The sequence below is a fragment of the Phocoena phocoena genome, chromosome 4 (genome assembly GCF_963924675.1).
Source record: "Phocoena phocoena chromosome 4, mPhoPho1.1, whole genome shotgun sequence".
NCBI lineage: Eukaryota > Metazoa > Chordata > Mammalia > Artiodactyla > Phocoenidae > Phocoena > Phocoena phocoena.
Window position 1 is genome coordinate 135,073,249 of NC_089222.1, and position 15,537 is coordinate 135,088,785.

General features: G+C 45.9%; 1 protein-coding gene across 1 annotated transcript in view; it reads left to right on the plus strand.

The window, feature by feature from the left end:
• IFNGR2 (interferon gamma receptor 2) overlaps positions 1-10,627 on the plus strand; it is a 34,301-nt gene extending 23,674 nt beyond the window's left edge. The window contains exons 4-7 of the mRNA XM_065876669.1: positions 2,844-2,989; positions 6,639-6,798; positions 7,186-7,343; positions 10,445-10,627. Coding sequence (XP_065732741.1) covers positions 2,844-2,989; positions 6,639-6,798; positions 7,186-7,343; positions 10,445-10,627 — 647 coding nt within the window. The remainder of the gene's footprint in view (positions 1-2,843; positions 2,990-6,638; positions 6,799-7,185; positions 7,344-10,444) is intronic.
• Positions 10,628-15,537: the final 4,910 nt, after the last annotated feature.

A 15,537-nucleotide genomic window follows, 5' to 3' on the forward strand; every position in this document is an offset into this window, starting at 1 on the left:
TGAGTACATGAGCTTTGTTTACAGTCTTCTCTCTACTTTCTATATGTTTGAAATTTTCTGTAATAGAAGCTAAGAAAGGGGCTTTCCTGGTGGTGCAGTGGTTAAGACTCCACACTCCCGGTGCAGGGGGCCCGGGTTTGATCCCTGGTCAGGGAACTAGATCCTACATGCATGCCGCAACTAAGAGTTCACATACCGCAACTAAGACCCAGCACAACCAAGATAAATAAATAAATTAAAAAAATTTTTTTTTTTTTAAAAATGGTTTTTGCTAGCAATTTGAGGATGGTACGAGAAGACAGTGCAGTCCCTGCTGGCTGGTCTTCTGTGGACAAGTTATTTGTCCTTGAGTGGAGAACCATCACACATCTGAGCTATCAAGCGTTACCTAAGTGAGAATTAGTGGAGAAAAAAGTAATGGCGGTATCAGAAGCAGGACCTGTCATGAAGTCGCTGGTCCAGAGCCAGCCAGCTGCTGCTCTCTCTCCTCCCAGCCAGAGTTGGGCAGCCATGTCCTCGGTTAGTTACTGGTGGGGAGTCACTGGTAAACTTCAAGACAGTGGTGTGCTCAGCGCCCGTCGCTGCTTTCAGCACTTGCGGTCAAGTCAGGATGGGTAACCAACTTGAAGATGCTTTACTGAGGGTAGAGGGATGAGATGGTGCCTGAAGGGGGCAGGCTTTGGCATCACATAAACTTGGGTTCAAATCCCAACACTGCCACTTTCCGGCTGTTACTCTGGGCAAGTAATGTCCCTCTGGGCTTCAGTTTCCCCCTCTGGGAAATGGGGATGGCCTTCTGTGGTTGTTACATAGATCTGTGTGGACATGGATATAAAGTCCGTGTTGCCAGGTTTAGAGTGATCGCTCAGTCTGTGGACACTGCTGTCAGTAATGACCCATAGATCCACTGAGCCCTCCTTCAGGGCCCAGAGAAAAGGCAGACTGTCCGCCTTCGAGAGACAGACTCATCACGTTGGTATCAGATTCTCCATCTGGCACGCCCTTCAGAAAGGCAGGTCTTTCGGTGCTGACCTTTCAGCGGTTAAGTGATTAGTCATCCAGGCTCCCATGCCCACTCCGGTGGGTAAGTCACAGAAAAGTCTAGAGAATCCGCTCAGCGGGGCCCTGGGCCTGCAGGTCCACATGTTGTTCCATGCTCCAGTCACTTCGTTTTCAAAAGCGTAGCTTGAAGACATGAGTGCCAGCATCTGTGAGCGGGTTTAATGAGAGCTTTTTGTTACACACAGCTAATGCACTAACATCGCTGTGGCTTGAGGTGGGCCAGGCCCGACCCTGTATCTGTCTGGACTTAGTTCCTCCACCAGAACAAAGGAGATCAGAGGGCATGAGTACAAACCCTGCAGGGACCAGTTACTTTTACACAGAGAGAAAGGTGACCAGAACACATGCCTAACCCTCCCCAACCTGGGAGAGCCCAGGGCAGAGTGTGGAAGCGAGAGAGAGAAATCCAGCCCCACTTTGGTGAATGCAGAACTGTTCACCGTGATGTGATCATCTGTGTGTATAGAAGGTGCAGAAACAGGCCTCTTAGAACTTGGAGGACACAACCTGTATTTTGATCTGAGTTCCTCTGGTTAATTATACAATTTAAATGCTCACCTGATAAATGCTGTAATCTTCCTTCTAAGAGCATATTATGAGCCATAGTCCTTGGCTGTCCTGTGACTTATATGAAAAGCCTTAACAAATAGATGTATGATGGTAATATTTCTCAGTTATTATATTTAATCATTGTATTAGAAAAAGCTAGAAAGATACACATATTTAAAAGTTTGTAAACACCACTTTGGTGGGCTAACAAAATCTTTTCCCTCTCTGCATGAAAATTTGACCTTTGGTTAACCTTCCAGCTCTCTGGAAACCTGATAAAGGTGGCATATGAACCACGCTATTTTTTTTTCTTTTTCTTTTTTTATTGGGGTATAGTTGTTTTACCATGTTGTGTTAGTTTCTACTATACAGCAAAGTGAATAAGAGTTCCCCATGCTATACAGGAGGTTCTTATTTGTTATCTATTTTATACATATTAGTGTATATACGTCAATCCCAATCTCCCAATTCATCACACCACCACCCTGCCACTTCCCCCCTTGGTGTCCATCCGTTTGTTCTCTACATCTGTATTTCTGCCTTGCTAACCGGTTCATCTGTACCATTTTTCTAGATTCCACATATATGCGTTAATACACGATATTTGTTTTTCTCTTTCTGACTTACTAGCATTGCTTATGGTCAGAAGGACCTCTGGTTGGTAAATAGCACTTCAACCAGGCCAGTCTTAACCACCTGGTAGGAAACCGTGTCTGGGGCATTGCTGAATGAAGGGGTTCTTGTAACTGGGCATGTCCCTTGTGGGGACTCTGGAAACTCTTCTTGTGGAATTGTGATGAGAAATACTGGCTCTTGTGGTTGAGCCAGGGAGTGCCCTGTACCTGCCCGATCCTTGCACCTGAGCTGTCTCCTGGGGGTGGGCAGGCGCGGCCATGTGGACAACTGTGAGGACCCCTCCTTCCGCCGAAGGCTAGAAACCCCTGGGGCCACTCTGTAGCTCCACTGGGCTACCTGCCCCGGAGCCTTCCAAGTAAATCTGGTGCCCAGAACAGCCTCTGGTAGTCTGAATGCAATCTCATTGCATATATAAATATATGCATGTGTGTACCATACTAAGTATAATTACATGTACAATATACATATCCTGTGTGTATATATATATATATATATATATATATATATATATATATGATGTACATGTGTATGTATATATATGTATCTACGTATATACATAGACTGATGGATTGATTTTGTTTGTAATTCTATTTCAGCCACCATCGGGCCTCCAGAAGACATCTGGGTGACCCCAGAAGAAGGTTCCCTTATCATCAGCTTTTCTTCTCCCTTTGATGTCCCTGCCTCGGTGGCCTTTTTTTGGTATTATGTCTACTACTGGGAAAAGGGAGGAAGCAAACAGGCAAGAGCATTTTTCTTCTTTGTTCTTGATTTTCATTTCTTTGGAGTTTATGGATAGCAAAAGAAAGTCTACTTTAAAGTGGCCAAGGACACCAGGGTGTCCCAGTATCCCCTTAGGGGCTGAGCCTTAGTGGTTTTGATCTTTCTCTTCAGGACCTCTGCTTCTACTCACTGTGCTGAGACTCCCCTCCCACCAGACCCATCTGCAGGGCCCCCTCTGCCTGGTATCACATGGTCCCCATGGTCTGGGTCTGGACTCAGCCGGTGCCCATGGTGCCTTTGCCACACTCCGAAGTTTGGGGAGCTTCTGTGGGCCTGTTTCTACAGCAATGAATTTACTACTGCAGTCTGCAAGGTTTAACTATATGAATTCTCTGGTTTGCATGGTTTGCAGAGGGCAATATGAATAGGTGAAAAGTCTACTGGAAGGAGAGAGAGTGTCCTAGGGAGAAGGGCCAGTAGGTTTGAAAAGGCTCGGCACATTTGTGGAACTGCACGTGCTCGGATCCTTTAGAAATGCAGGCCACGTGAGGGGCTGGGGCAGGGTAAGGTTGACAAAGGTGGGTCAGACCAAAAGGGGTCTGGTCAGCCCTGGGTAGCACAAGAAAAAACTGCTGGCCTCTAATCACCTCCAGTATCTGATTATCCAAGCTACATTTTTTTCCCTCTATTTTTTGGCCACGCCGCACGGCATGCAGAATCTTAGTTCCCCAACCAGGGATCGAACCCACACCCCCTGCAGTGGAAGCGTGGAGTCCTAACCACTGGACCACCAGGGAAGTCCCTCCAAGCTACATTTAGTGATGTTTTACTACCTGTGTAAATTCGTGGTTTCCTAAGTTCAACATTATTATAATTTTTTATAAGAATAAGAACTTATGTTTATCCAGAGCTTTCTTTGTGTCTGGCACCTGGCCCAGGCACTTTAGATACATCATCTCATTTAACCTTTACACCCACCTGTTTCACAGAGAGGGAAACCAAGTGGTTAAGTAACTAGCCCAAGGCCAGCAACTGACAGCAAAGCAGAGGAGACATCTAGCCTCAGGGTCCATGCTCTTAATTGCTGTTTCTCTCCCACATAGTTGATGTTTGCACTTGCTCTTCATTTCTTTGTGGTGAGTGTAAAAACACCGAGGAAGGCAAAACTCACTGAAGAACAGACTCTTAGCAAATAGGGAAGAAAGAAATAATCGTTTCCGGAAATCCTGAGGTCAAGGTCTGGTCAACTGGAATAGAGAACGCCTGGAAGAATGCAGAAGGGATTCCCCTTTCTCCCTTTCAGCCAGAGCATGTATACTTTGGACTTTCATGAACAAAAGATTCTGGGGCTGAAGTAACTCTGAAAGCCACCTGTACGATCTCCATTCCAGCTGTGAGTCTGTATGTCAGGGGTCCCCAAGTCCAACCCCTAGATTTGTTCGAAGGATGCATGGGACTCAGTGTATAGTTGTACTCGAGGCTGTGATTTATTCCAGAGAAAAGACACAAAACAAACTCAGCAAAGGGAAGAGGCACATGGGGCAAAGTCTAAAGGAATCCAGGCATAAGCTTCCGAGTCTTCCCCTGGAAGTCACCCAGGACACACTTAACAACAAGAGTGACCTGACAGCACGTGTGAAATCTTATCTACCAGAGAAGCTAGTTAGCGGCTCAGTGCCCAGGGCTTTTATTGGGGGCTGGTCACACAGGCACCCTCTGCCCAACATAGACACCAAAACTCCAGACTCCCAGAGGGAGAGCAGGTGTTCAGCATAAAGAGCATTGTTTATACACGAAACCACCCTTATCAGTCAGGGAATGGTGGAAACACTGCTCAAATCCAAGTCCCAGATGCCAGCCTTGGGTCAGCCTTGAAAGCAAGCCTTTCTAAGGACAGCGGTCTCAGGCCTGCAATGGTAGCTCTTCTCCACAGTCTGTGATTCTAACTTTTGGAATAGCCAACTGGCTGCCAAAATAAACTACTCAAAAAGAATGTTGTCCTTAAAATTGCTGTATGTGGCATCAGGAGTAAAAATGTTTCTCCTCTGCCATGGCAGTCATCATTTCAAATCGGAGGGAAAAAAATTAAAACTCATCTCTAATCCTACTATTCAAATATAATATGATCATTTTGTATTTTTAAAAATAAGATCATGGGACTTCCCTGGTGGCCCAGTGGTTAAGACTCTGCACTTCCACTGCACGGGGCGCGGGTTCAATCCCTGGTCGGGGAACTTAGGTCCCGCAGCGTGGCCAAATAAATAAATAAATAATAAGATGATCTTCTATATACTGTTGAAAAATCTGCCTTTTTTCAGTCAACATATGTAAGCAGCTTCACCTCCACGTTCCGGAGTGTGTGTGATATTCCACCATTTCAAATGGCTATAGTATATTCTACTGTAGTATCTCAAAATCAGAAAGCAGTCCTGGGGCTTCCCTGGTGGCGCAGTGGTTGAGAGTCCGCCTGCCGATGCAGGGGACACGGGTTTGTGCCCCGGTCCGGGAAGATCCCACATGCCGCGGAGCGGCTAGGCCCATGAGCCATGGCTGCTGAGCCTGTGCGTCCGGAGCCTGTGTTCCGCAACGGGAGAGGCCACAACAGTGAGAGGCCCGCGTACCGCAAGAAAAAAAAAAGAATCCGCCTGTCAATGCAGGGGACACAGGTTCGATCCCTGGTCCGGGAAGATCCCACATGCATGTCTCGGAGCTACAGAGGCCACACACCGCAACTACCGAAGCCCGCACGCCTAGAGCCCATGCTCCGCAACAAGAGAAGCCACCGCAATGAGAAGCCCGCGCACCACGCAAAGAGTAGCCCCCGCCCGCCGCAACTAGAGAAAGCCCGCACACAGCAACGAAGACCCACAGCAGCCAAAAAAAAAAAAATGAAAGCAGTCCTTTATGAGAAATCCTATATATATATAGCTATATATATCCTATATATATAGCTGTAATATAGTGTTTTTTTTTTCTCCTTTCCCTGTGGAACAGTGACAGTTTGTCTGAGGTGAGAGTGAGGGACAATTGACTGACCATGTGGAGGTGACAAGACCCGAGGGAGGGTAGCAGCAGGGAGGGAAGGAGGGGACAGAATCCGCTAAGAATTTGGGACCCAACTCTTTCCTGATGACATAAATCACTCAGATCATTTCGACCAAAACTGTAAAAGGAGTCAGCACATTTCAGTGAAAACCAGAAGCAGATTGGGAACCAAAGGAACATTATTTCCTAGAATGACTTTTTTCCTTTATTTGTTGACTAACGTCAAGTATCTAGATGAGATTAACCATGAAATACAAAATGTTCATTTGAAAGGAGAAAATTTCGTCCTAGAAACTGGGATTTGCTAAATTCCAGCTTTGGACCCTCCACCGCTGTGATGGGGCTTCGGTTGGGCCCTCGGACCTCACAGCCAGAAACACAGCTCTAATGCCATCAGCATCTTTCTTGACATTCCTCACCAATTTTCACATATAAAATTTGTCTGCTATAAGCATATGTGATACATATAAAATTGGTATTCTGTTTGTTTAGAAACAGAATTACCTTCTTCTTTGGTTATTGTGTTCAGGGTGAATTTGAGGAAACATTGGAGAAGATGGAAGGGGCTTGACCATGTCTATGTGGGTGATTTTCAGGTGTGGTTCTTGGTGTATTTTACGTAGGTGACACACCGTTTCAGGAGCAACTTCATCACGTTGAATGATTTAAAACCCTTAAGAGTATACTGTTTCCAACTCAAGGCAGAACTGTTTTTGGCAAAAGAAAACATCTCTAGACCTGGGCATTTAAGCAACATATCTTGCTCCGAAACAACAGTGGATGGTAATGTATGCTTTCTTAAGTCCTTTCTGAGCTGGGAACAGAACACTCCTAAAATAGCGCAATCAGGGATTCCTTATTAGGTGGAGGGTGGTGAGAGTGCGCAGACCCAGAGAGAAGGGGCTAGGACAGCACTTCACTGTAGACATAACAAGCTCGTGCTGAAGTCTCCAGTAGCAAGAGCTGCCAGACAGCTAACGCTTGCTTTGCTTTAGGCTTGCCTTTACTAGCTGTTAATTAAAGCATACAGGGCTGGGTGGAGGAGGGGCAGTATCTATCCAGTTTACTGGGACATGAACTCTATTTATTGCAGTGGTGGATGAGAAATTACCCGATGTTTGTATCGTATGTAGGATGGTCATCTTGTTCACTTTTATGTCACCTGTTTAGCCTCTACCAAGCTTCAACAAGTCATCCTGATCTCTATGGGAACCTTTTTGTTGCTGTCAGTGCTGGTGGGGGCCTGTCTCTTCCTGGTACTGAAATACAGAGGCCTGGTTAAATACTGGTTTCACTCTGCACCAAGCATCCCATCACAAATAGAAGAGGTATGTGTGTACACATTTAAAAGGGTGACGTGTCAGCCTTTCATGCCCCCCTGGTAACACCTAAGAGTAGAGCAGTGGACAAAGCCATGACACTGAGATTTGTGTTAAAAGCAGCACTTGGTTCTTTGTACACCCATGTTCATAGCAGCATTATTCACAATGGCCAAAAGGTAGAAACAACCCAAGTGTCCATCGACAGATGAATGTATAAATAAAATATGGTGGGAGTTCCCTGGTAGTCCAGTGGATACGACTCAGCGCTTTCACTGCTCTGGCCTCGGGTTCAATCCCTGGTCAGGGAACTACGATCCTGCAAGCCACAGGTGCAGCCAAAAAAACAAGAGAGAGATGTGGTATATACATATGCGTGGAATATTACTCAGCCTTAAAAAGGAAGGGAATTCTGAGACATGCTACAACATGGATGAACCTTGAGGACATTATGATAAGGGAAATAAATTAGTCACAAAAAGACAAATACTACATGATTCCACTTATATGAGGTGCTTAGAGTACTCACGTTCACAGAACCAGAATGTAGAATAGTGGTTGCCAGGGTCCGGAGGGAGGGAGGAAATGGGCAGTGAGTGTTTAACGGGGACAGTTTCAGTTTTGCAAAATGAAAAATGTTCTAGGGACTTCCCTGGTGGTCCAGTGGTTAAGACTCCACACTCCCAATGCAGGGGGCCCGGGTTCAATCCCCGGTCAGGGAACTAGATCCCACATGCTGCAACTAAGACCCGGCACAGCCAAATTAATTAATTAATTAATTAAAAAGTTCTCGAGACAGATGGTGGTGATCATTGCCCAACAATGTGAATAGACTTTACACTACTGAGCTGTACACTTAAAAATGGTTAAGATGGTAAATTTTATGTTATGTGTATTTTACCACAATTAAAAAAAAATTGGGGGGCAACTTCCCTGGTGGTCCAGTGGCTAAGACTCGGCACTCCCAATGCAGGGGGTCAGGGTTAAATCCCCAGGGTTCAGGGACCTAGATCCCACATGCCGCAACGAAGATCCCACATGCGGCAACTAAGACCCGGCACAACCAAATACATTAATTAATTAATTAGTTAAATAAAGTAAAAAAAAAATTTTTTTTTTAATTTTTTTAATGGCATGAGGTTGGCCAAAAGGTGGCCTGGTCTGGCCCGGACAGGAGATCGGCCACAGTAGGTCCCTCTGGAGACAACACGAGAGTCCCGGGCTTTTGGAGCCTGGTTGGAGGGGACATGGACCAGTGGGGACAGCAGTCAAGAGCATGAGCTTTGGGTCAGACAGTGTGCAGGCAGGAGGATTCTAGAGTAAACACCCAGAGCCGTGAGTTCAAAGCCTTGCACGCCGAGTACACAGGGGATGTTACTAGTATTTTAAAGGATTTAAGAAAGAAACGTGGAGTGGGTAGGTCTTATGGAAAGTCCTGTTTTCCTGCCCAGCTCCAGCGACCCCCTGAGGCTCTGCGAGGGAACCAGGCCCTCTGAGGAGACAGCCGGGACATTCTTGGGATTAGAAGCTAGCTGATACAAGCATATTTAGAACTATTTATCATTCTGCAGTAAAATCAGGGTAAAAGTACTGGAAACAGAACCTTATGTTGTTGTATCTAGTCTGTAAAGACAGAGTGGTGCTTCTGGAAAGAGCTAAAGTCACTTGTTTTCCTTCATCTGTCATAAGGTGTTTAAAGTACACAGACGTTATGCGAAGCACATGTTAAATTCCCTACTGGAACCTCCATACAAATGCTGCAGGATTCCACTTCTATCAAGAATCTAAATAGAGTAATAGTCAAACTCATAGAAGCAGAGAGTAGCACAGTGGTTACCAGGGGCCAGGCGGCAGGGGGAGCGGGGAGTTGCTTTCACATGGTACAAAGTTTCAGTTATGCAAGATGAGGAAGTTCTGGTTTCTGCTGTACAACATTGTGCCTGTAGGTAGTACTGTCTTGTGCACTTAAAACTGTGTGAAGAAGGTAGAACTCATGTTAGGTGTTCTTACCACAAAAAAAAAAAAAAACCTTCCGTGGTTAATACTGTCACAACGTAACAGCTCTCAACTCAGAATTTTACTTGCATCAATAATTTCTGTCTCGGGACTTCCCTGGTGGTCCCGTGGTTAAGGCTCTGAGCTTCCACTGCAGGGGGCACAGGTTCAATCCCTGGACAGGGAACTAAGATCCCGCATTCCACGTGGCACAGGCAAAAAATTTAAAAAACAAACAAACAAATAACTGTCTCACAGAACTAGCAGCAGGACCATAGTGAGTGAATTTACTACTAGTTGTTCCTTTGGTGCTTGAATCTAAAACATGAAGTCTTTCGGTTCACTTTTCTGGGAAAGTGTGAAAAGTCTGTATCAGAGGTCACTGAAGTTACATGAGAATAATGAATCAGGTTTCACTTATATTTTTGAGGTTTCACAAGTGCGCGTGATTCGTGGTTATTCGTCTTCTCACCAGCCAGCTCTAAGCCGACCGTATTTCAGTATCTTTCAGCATTTCCAAGAGCCAGGCAGTTGGTTCTTGGTAACTTGGTAATTGATGGCTAAGCCCAGAGCCAAGGCAGGAGGGCCAGGGCAAGTTAAGGCCTGTGGACCGGCACTTTGCCTTGAGGACCTGCGCTTTCTGGTTCGCCCAGGGCTGCATAGCGCAGATCCTCTGCACCCCGTGTGTTGTGTGAAGTAGAACCAACCAGTGGATGGAGTGGCTGAGAAAAATGCTCGTGAACTTTCCCTCTTTGCCCCCATGGTAGTTGAACAAGAGGCTCCATTTCCTCCTTCCCTGAAAAGTTAGAATTCCAGAGACATTTTAGGATTGATAATCCACAAGCCCTCATCCAGTGCAGCAAGTCAGAACTTGCTTTTCCTGAGTTACGCCGCCCTTTCGTGCTTTCAGAGTATTCCCTGGGTTGGCCCTTGGATTCGTGTGAGTTATTGAGATGGGGGGTGAACAGGGGTTCCGGTTTTAGAAGTTACTTCACTGGTGGACAGAATTGGAAGTTATACCTGAATGAAATAGGATAATGCCAACTAAAACTAAAGTATGAAGTTGTGGTATTTGGAACTGATAAATTATGATAATGGTGTTGAACCTTTTCAAGTATTTAAAGGATCCAGCTCAGCCCATCTTAGACGCCTTGGACAAGGACAGCTCGCCAAAGGATGATGCCTGGGACTCTGTGTCCATCGTGTCGTTTCCAGAGAATAAGCAAGAAGACATTCTCCAAAACACTTTGAACCAAAGCACAGATCCAAGCCACCAGCCCGTGGAAGGAGGACCCTGAGACAGTGAAGCTGCGGATGTGCCTGTCAGGACTTGATGGAGCCCACGACTCTTTATTCCTGTCATGAAAAGACCCGGGGGTGCCTGGGGAGAGGTCCTGGGTCCCGTGGGAGAGAAAAACTTACATTTTTTAAACTAAGAATTTCCTAAATCCTACAAGTTTCTAGACCGATTCTACATACCAAAAAAATTAAGGTTTCTCTTAAACACTAAAAAGGCCCATAATTATTTGTTATCAAAATGGCTGTGGCACCCCTCTGATATTTTGTACATTGTGGGTGGGGCCAGGCGGTCAGGAGACGGGGTCCTCTCCTGGCTATGGCAAGGAGCTTGGGCCCCTTGGGCAGGTCACCTAAGCTGTCCCAGCCTCTCCCTGTAACAAGGGACACTGAGTGTCCTGGCTTAAAATGTGATTAATCCTGTAAATAGTTTCCTATTAATTTAAGGGTCACTTTTTTCTTTTCAAGCTAGAAATAAAAGACTGTATAGTTAACTTTTTAAAAGTCTTGTGAAGTTTTTCCTCTTCACCTTCTTTATTTTGGTCTATTTTCTGCAAAGTTTCAACTTTTAAAAATGACTATATCTAAATTTTTGTTTTCTTAAATAACACCCAGTAGAGCCACCCAGAGGCCTCATGGTCACGCAGCAGGAAATGTTGACCTGTGTCACTTGATTCCTTGAAAAGTTAGGAAGGGGGTTCTCAGAAGCTGCATCAGCGCTGCATTTGTACGTGATGTGTCACATGTGTTGAGCAAGGCGTGTAAAGAGAATTAGGCAATGGGCAATAGTGATGGCCACTGGGCCTGCAAGTCTTCTGATGACGCAAGTACTGATGGGTTATTTTGTCCAGAGGATATTAATTAAAAGTCCATTTATAGGGGGGCTTCCCTGGTGGTCCAGTGGTTGACTTGACGCTCCCAATGCAGGGGGGCCTGGGTTCGATCCCTGGTCAGGGAACTTCATCCCACATGCCGCAACTAAAAGATCCTGTGTGCCACAACTAAGACCCGGCACAGCCAAATAAATAAATAAATAAATAAAAGGAAATATATTCTAAAAAAAAAATCCATATATATGACTCTTAACGTTTAGGAAATGGATGCGTAGCTTCACTCCTCCCCTCCAACACGCACACAAAGTGACATGTTGCCGTAAGGTTGCTTGAGAAAGAAGCCCCTACTGGCAGCCTAACCTTGACAGTGGGAAGAAGCGATGCTGACAGGAGGTATATGAAGCTTCCAGCACTGGTCGATGGAACCACCTTCTGTGTCTCTGTTGGGGCCCTGTGCTTCTGGTGAGGAATTGGCTCTTGGGCTGACTTTCTAACCAGTCATTGTGCACCCTTCCATCCAGGGTGACATGAGAGAAAAGGACACCCACCCACCCCAGGCGAGTCCCCTTGTGAGATGTCTATTGATTAGGTGCACCTTGAGTTGGGACAGGTTTGGAGAAAGAGTTAGTAGAGGGAAATGGTAAAGACCTCCCTCAAATCATTTAGGAAATGTAAGATAGAAGAGCTTCCTCTGTTGGGCCACACAAAGCAGCCCAGCGAGGAGAGGAGGACATATATACAGCAGGAAGAGAACCGGTTAAGAGTTTGAACCCAGCAGAAAGGGGGACAGATCAGCTCTGTTATGAATAAGCTCTTCTGTGCCACCCTCCATAAAAGGAGGTGCCAGCTAGTCGGGGGCAAGGGGACCAGATTCTGATAAGGCTGAACTGGGTTCGGGGTGGAATCAGTCCAGTGTCCTGGGGCAGACTGGGGTTCAGGCCCAGAAAGGCCCTTCTTAATTGCAGGCAGCGGCTTCAGTGAGTGACAGACTCAGAGCCCAAGCCCAGGGCCAGCACTATTTCCAGGTGCCACTCAAGGGCCAAACTCTACAAGGTTATTGCTTTCTAGGGGAGGGGCTACAGGGGCCGAACTCTACAAGGTTATTGCTTTATAGGGGAGGGGCTACACTGACACCCAACTGGGTTCACCAAGCGTCCAACCGTGCTTCTCCTCTCAGGCCTGCGCCATCCTTCCTCAGTAAGCATCCCCAGGAGGCATGGGGCTGGCCTGTTATCCAGCCCCAGGGAGAAAGGACAGGAATTATTTGAGTAAGTAAGATACTCCTTTTTAATAGTAGTTTCCAAAAAGAAACACCTGGTTCTACTTTGTCAAATAAATGACTAAGCAATGGGATTAATACTTATACTAACTTGGGACATTAATTTCTAGTCAAGCTAAGTACATAATCATGTTTGAGCTGGAAAAAGTCTATAAATTACCTATAACAGGGCAAACTGCTGCCCACATGCCAAATCCAGCCTGCTCCCTGTTTTTGTACAGGCTGTAAGCTAAAAATAGTTTTTACATCTTTAAATGGTTGAAAAAATCAAAAGAAGAATAATATTTCATCACACATGAAAAGTATATGAAATTTACATTTGAGTGTCCATAAGTAAACTTTTATTGGGACCCTATGGCTGCTTTTGCACTGCAAGGCAGAATTGTGTAGTTGCAAGAGACTGTTTGCCTACAAAACCTAAAATATTTACTACCTGAACGCTTACAGAAAGAGTTTGATGACCCCTGATCTGTACAATGCAGTGTTCATTGTATAGGAGAAAACAGACTCACTTCCATTATTTAGGTTTATACAGTTACAGAAGGTCCCTACAAGACCCCATTTGATACCGAGACTGTTTAATTCAAGGTTCATATATTATACGGGAGGAGGGGTATTTGATTCTTGCATGTATTCTATAAAGCACATTATGGACTATGTACCCTGGATACAATTTAGGAGTATGAAGATCAATGGAGGAAAGTAGGCCCTACATCAATAATAGGTCACCCAGAGATGATGGGTGAGTTGGATCAAGGACGCTGCCATTCCATAATGTACCGTTATGTGAATTAGATAAGACACCCATCTTTCAAGACACTTTGATTTGTGCCACGAATTTTCTTTTTAAGTGAACATGCCATCTCCTGCGCCTCAGTGTGAATAGCGCCCCCTGGGGGTTCTGCAGCGCTCAGCTTGCAGATTGCAGACAACTTCAGCGCCCTGGGACAGGAAGCTGCTGGGTGAAGCCCTCTTGTTCTGGATGGTGCCAAGGCCAGCAGGGCGAGGAGCTGAGGGACATGGCGGTGGAGAGGGGAGGCCCCCAGGGGGGAGTTGGAGGAGGGACAGGGTCAGAGAAGGGAGACTGTCTCCATATCTGTAGGTCACTGGCTGGTGTACTGTAACTGGAGAAACTGCTGCTGCCCTCTCACCAGAAACTACCAGCGTGGAGAACGGCACAGGTCCTAGCCCGTGACTGGGGCATCTGCCTTTGTGACTTTTATTTCATTTACCATCACTTATCTCTGTCCATAGTGTTTTTTAGAAGTCTGCATAGTCACAAGTTATGCTGCTTTCAACTACTGGGAAACAACTGTGTATCCCTAAGGTGCCCCAGGGCCCTCCAAAATAACTTTGCTTTATGCCAGAAAGCCTGTATTTTAGGTGAGAACATCCTAAACCATCCCAACTGTTTGGTGAGAGTTCGAATCCACACAGGCATCTCCCCGTGGAGCAGTCAGACCTCCCACTCCTCAGTGCTCACAGGCTCTCCTAAGAAGCAACATCTCTCTGATGGGGATACAGTAAAAGTGACCTCTTCCTCCTTGCTTCCAGCTTGTGGTGAAGGAAGATGGCCAGCTGCCTCGGGAGGGCACAGAAGCTGGTCAGAGTGGATACTTGGAGCACCACTTGGCTCCGGGGAGGGATCTGGTCAGTGCCATTTGCCGACACTCTAGGAAGACCGAGATGCCACCTAAAATTTCAAACCGATAATGAAATACAGGCAGAAGTGGCTTCTCCAGGCCCCCCATTTATTAAAAAAAGGGGGGAGGCAGACCCCCCCTAGGGTTTCTTTACGTACATACCCCTGGTTAAAACATAATCACTTGCAAAAGACATTAACTACTTTTCCCTTGTAATTAAATAGTGCTGTGAATAACAATTTATAATAAATATGAATTGGACTTGTTTCACTTTTGCATTCAAATGAATAGAACTATTTGATATTGTCCCTGTAGATAATAAGTGTGCTTTTTGTAGTTGAGAGCATGAGAGAAGGCCTAAGCCCTCCAAGAGCTGATGAGTCCACATAGGACTCTGAGGCCCTTGACAATGGGCAAGTAAAGGGCCTGGCATAAAATTCAATGAACCGATTAAACCGATATGTTTCTTTACTAGCTCCTTTCTGAAGTGTTGCTGTGAACCTTAGTATGACTGTGTGTAACTCCAGCTACCCCAAACACTTCTCAAGTGGCCAGCCCCATGCTACAACTAAAAGATGAACACAGCACCAATAGTTAGGGCCATGTGTACGTTTGTATAGGTTGTGCACTGCACAACCCCAGGGGTGCCATTTACATACACAGGATACAAATGTATTTGGTTCCTTTGAGATTTAGAATTTCCTCATGAAAAACTGTCAAAATTAATGGTAAGGGGGTTTCCCTGGCGGCGCGGTGGTTGAGAGTCCGCCTGCCGATGCAGGGGACACGGGTTCTGCCCCGGTCCGGGAAGATCCCACATGCCGCGGAGTGGCTGGGCGCGTGAGCCATGGCCGCTGAGCCTGCGCGTCCGGAGCCTGTCCTCCGCAACGGGAAAGGACACGGCAGTGAGAGGCCCGCGTACCGTAAAAAAAAAAAAAAATTAATGGTAAGGTCTCCATGCTAACTTGCAAAATCAGTTTTAAAACTTATTATACACCAAAAAGCCACTAGTAGACTTTAGATGGCAACATGAATTTCTTTTTACTCTGTTTTCCAGCGATTTTCTAGAGAATATTCTTTTTCATAATGAAATAATGGGAATTCCCTGGCAGTCCAGTGGTTAGGACTCTGAGCCTCCCCTGCAGGGGAGCGGGCAC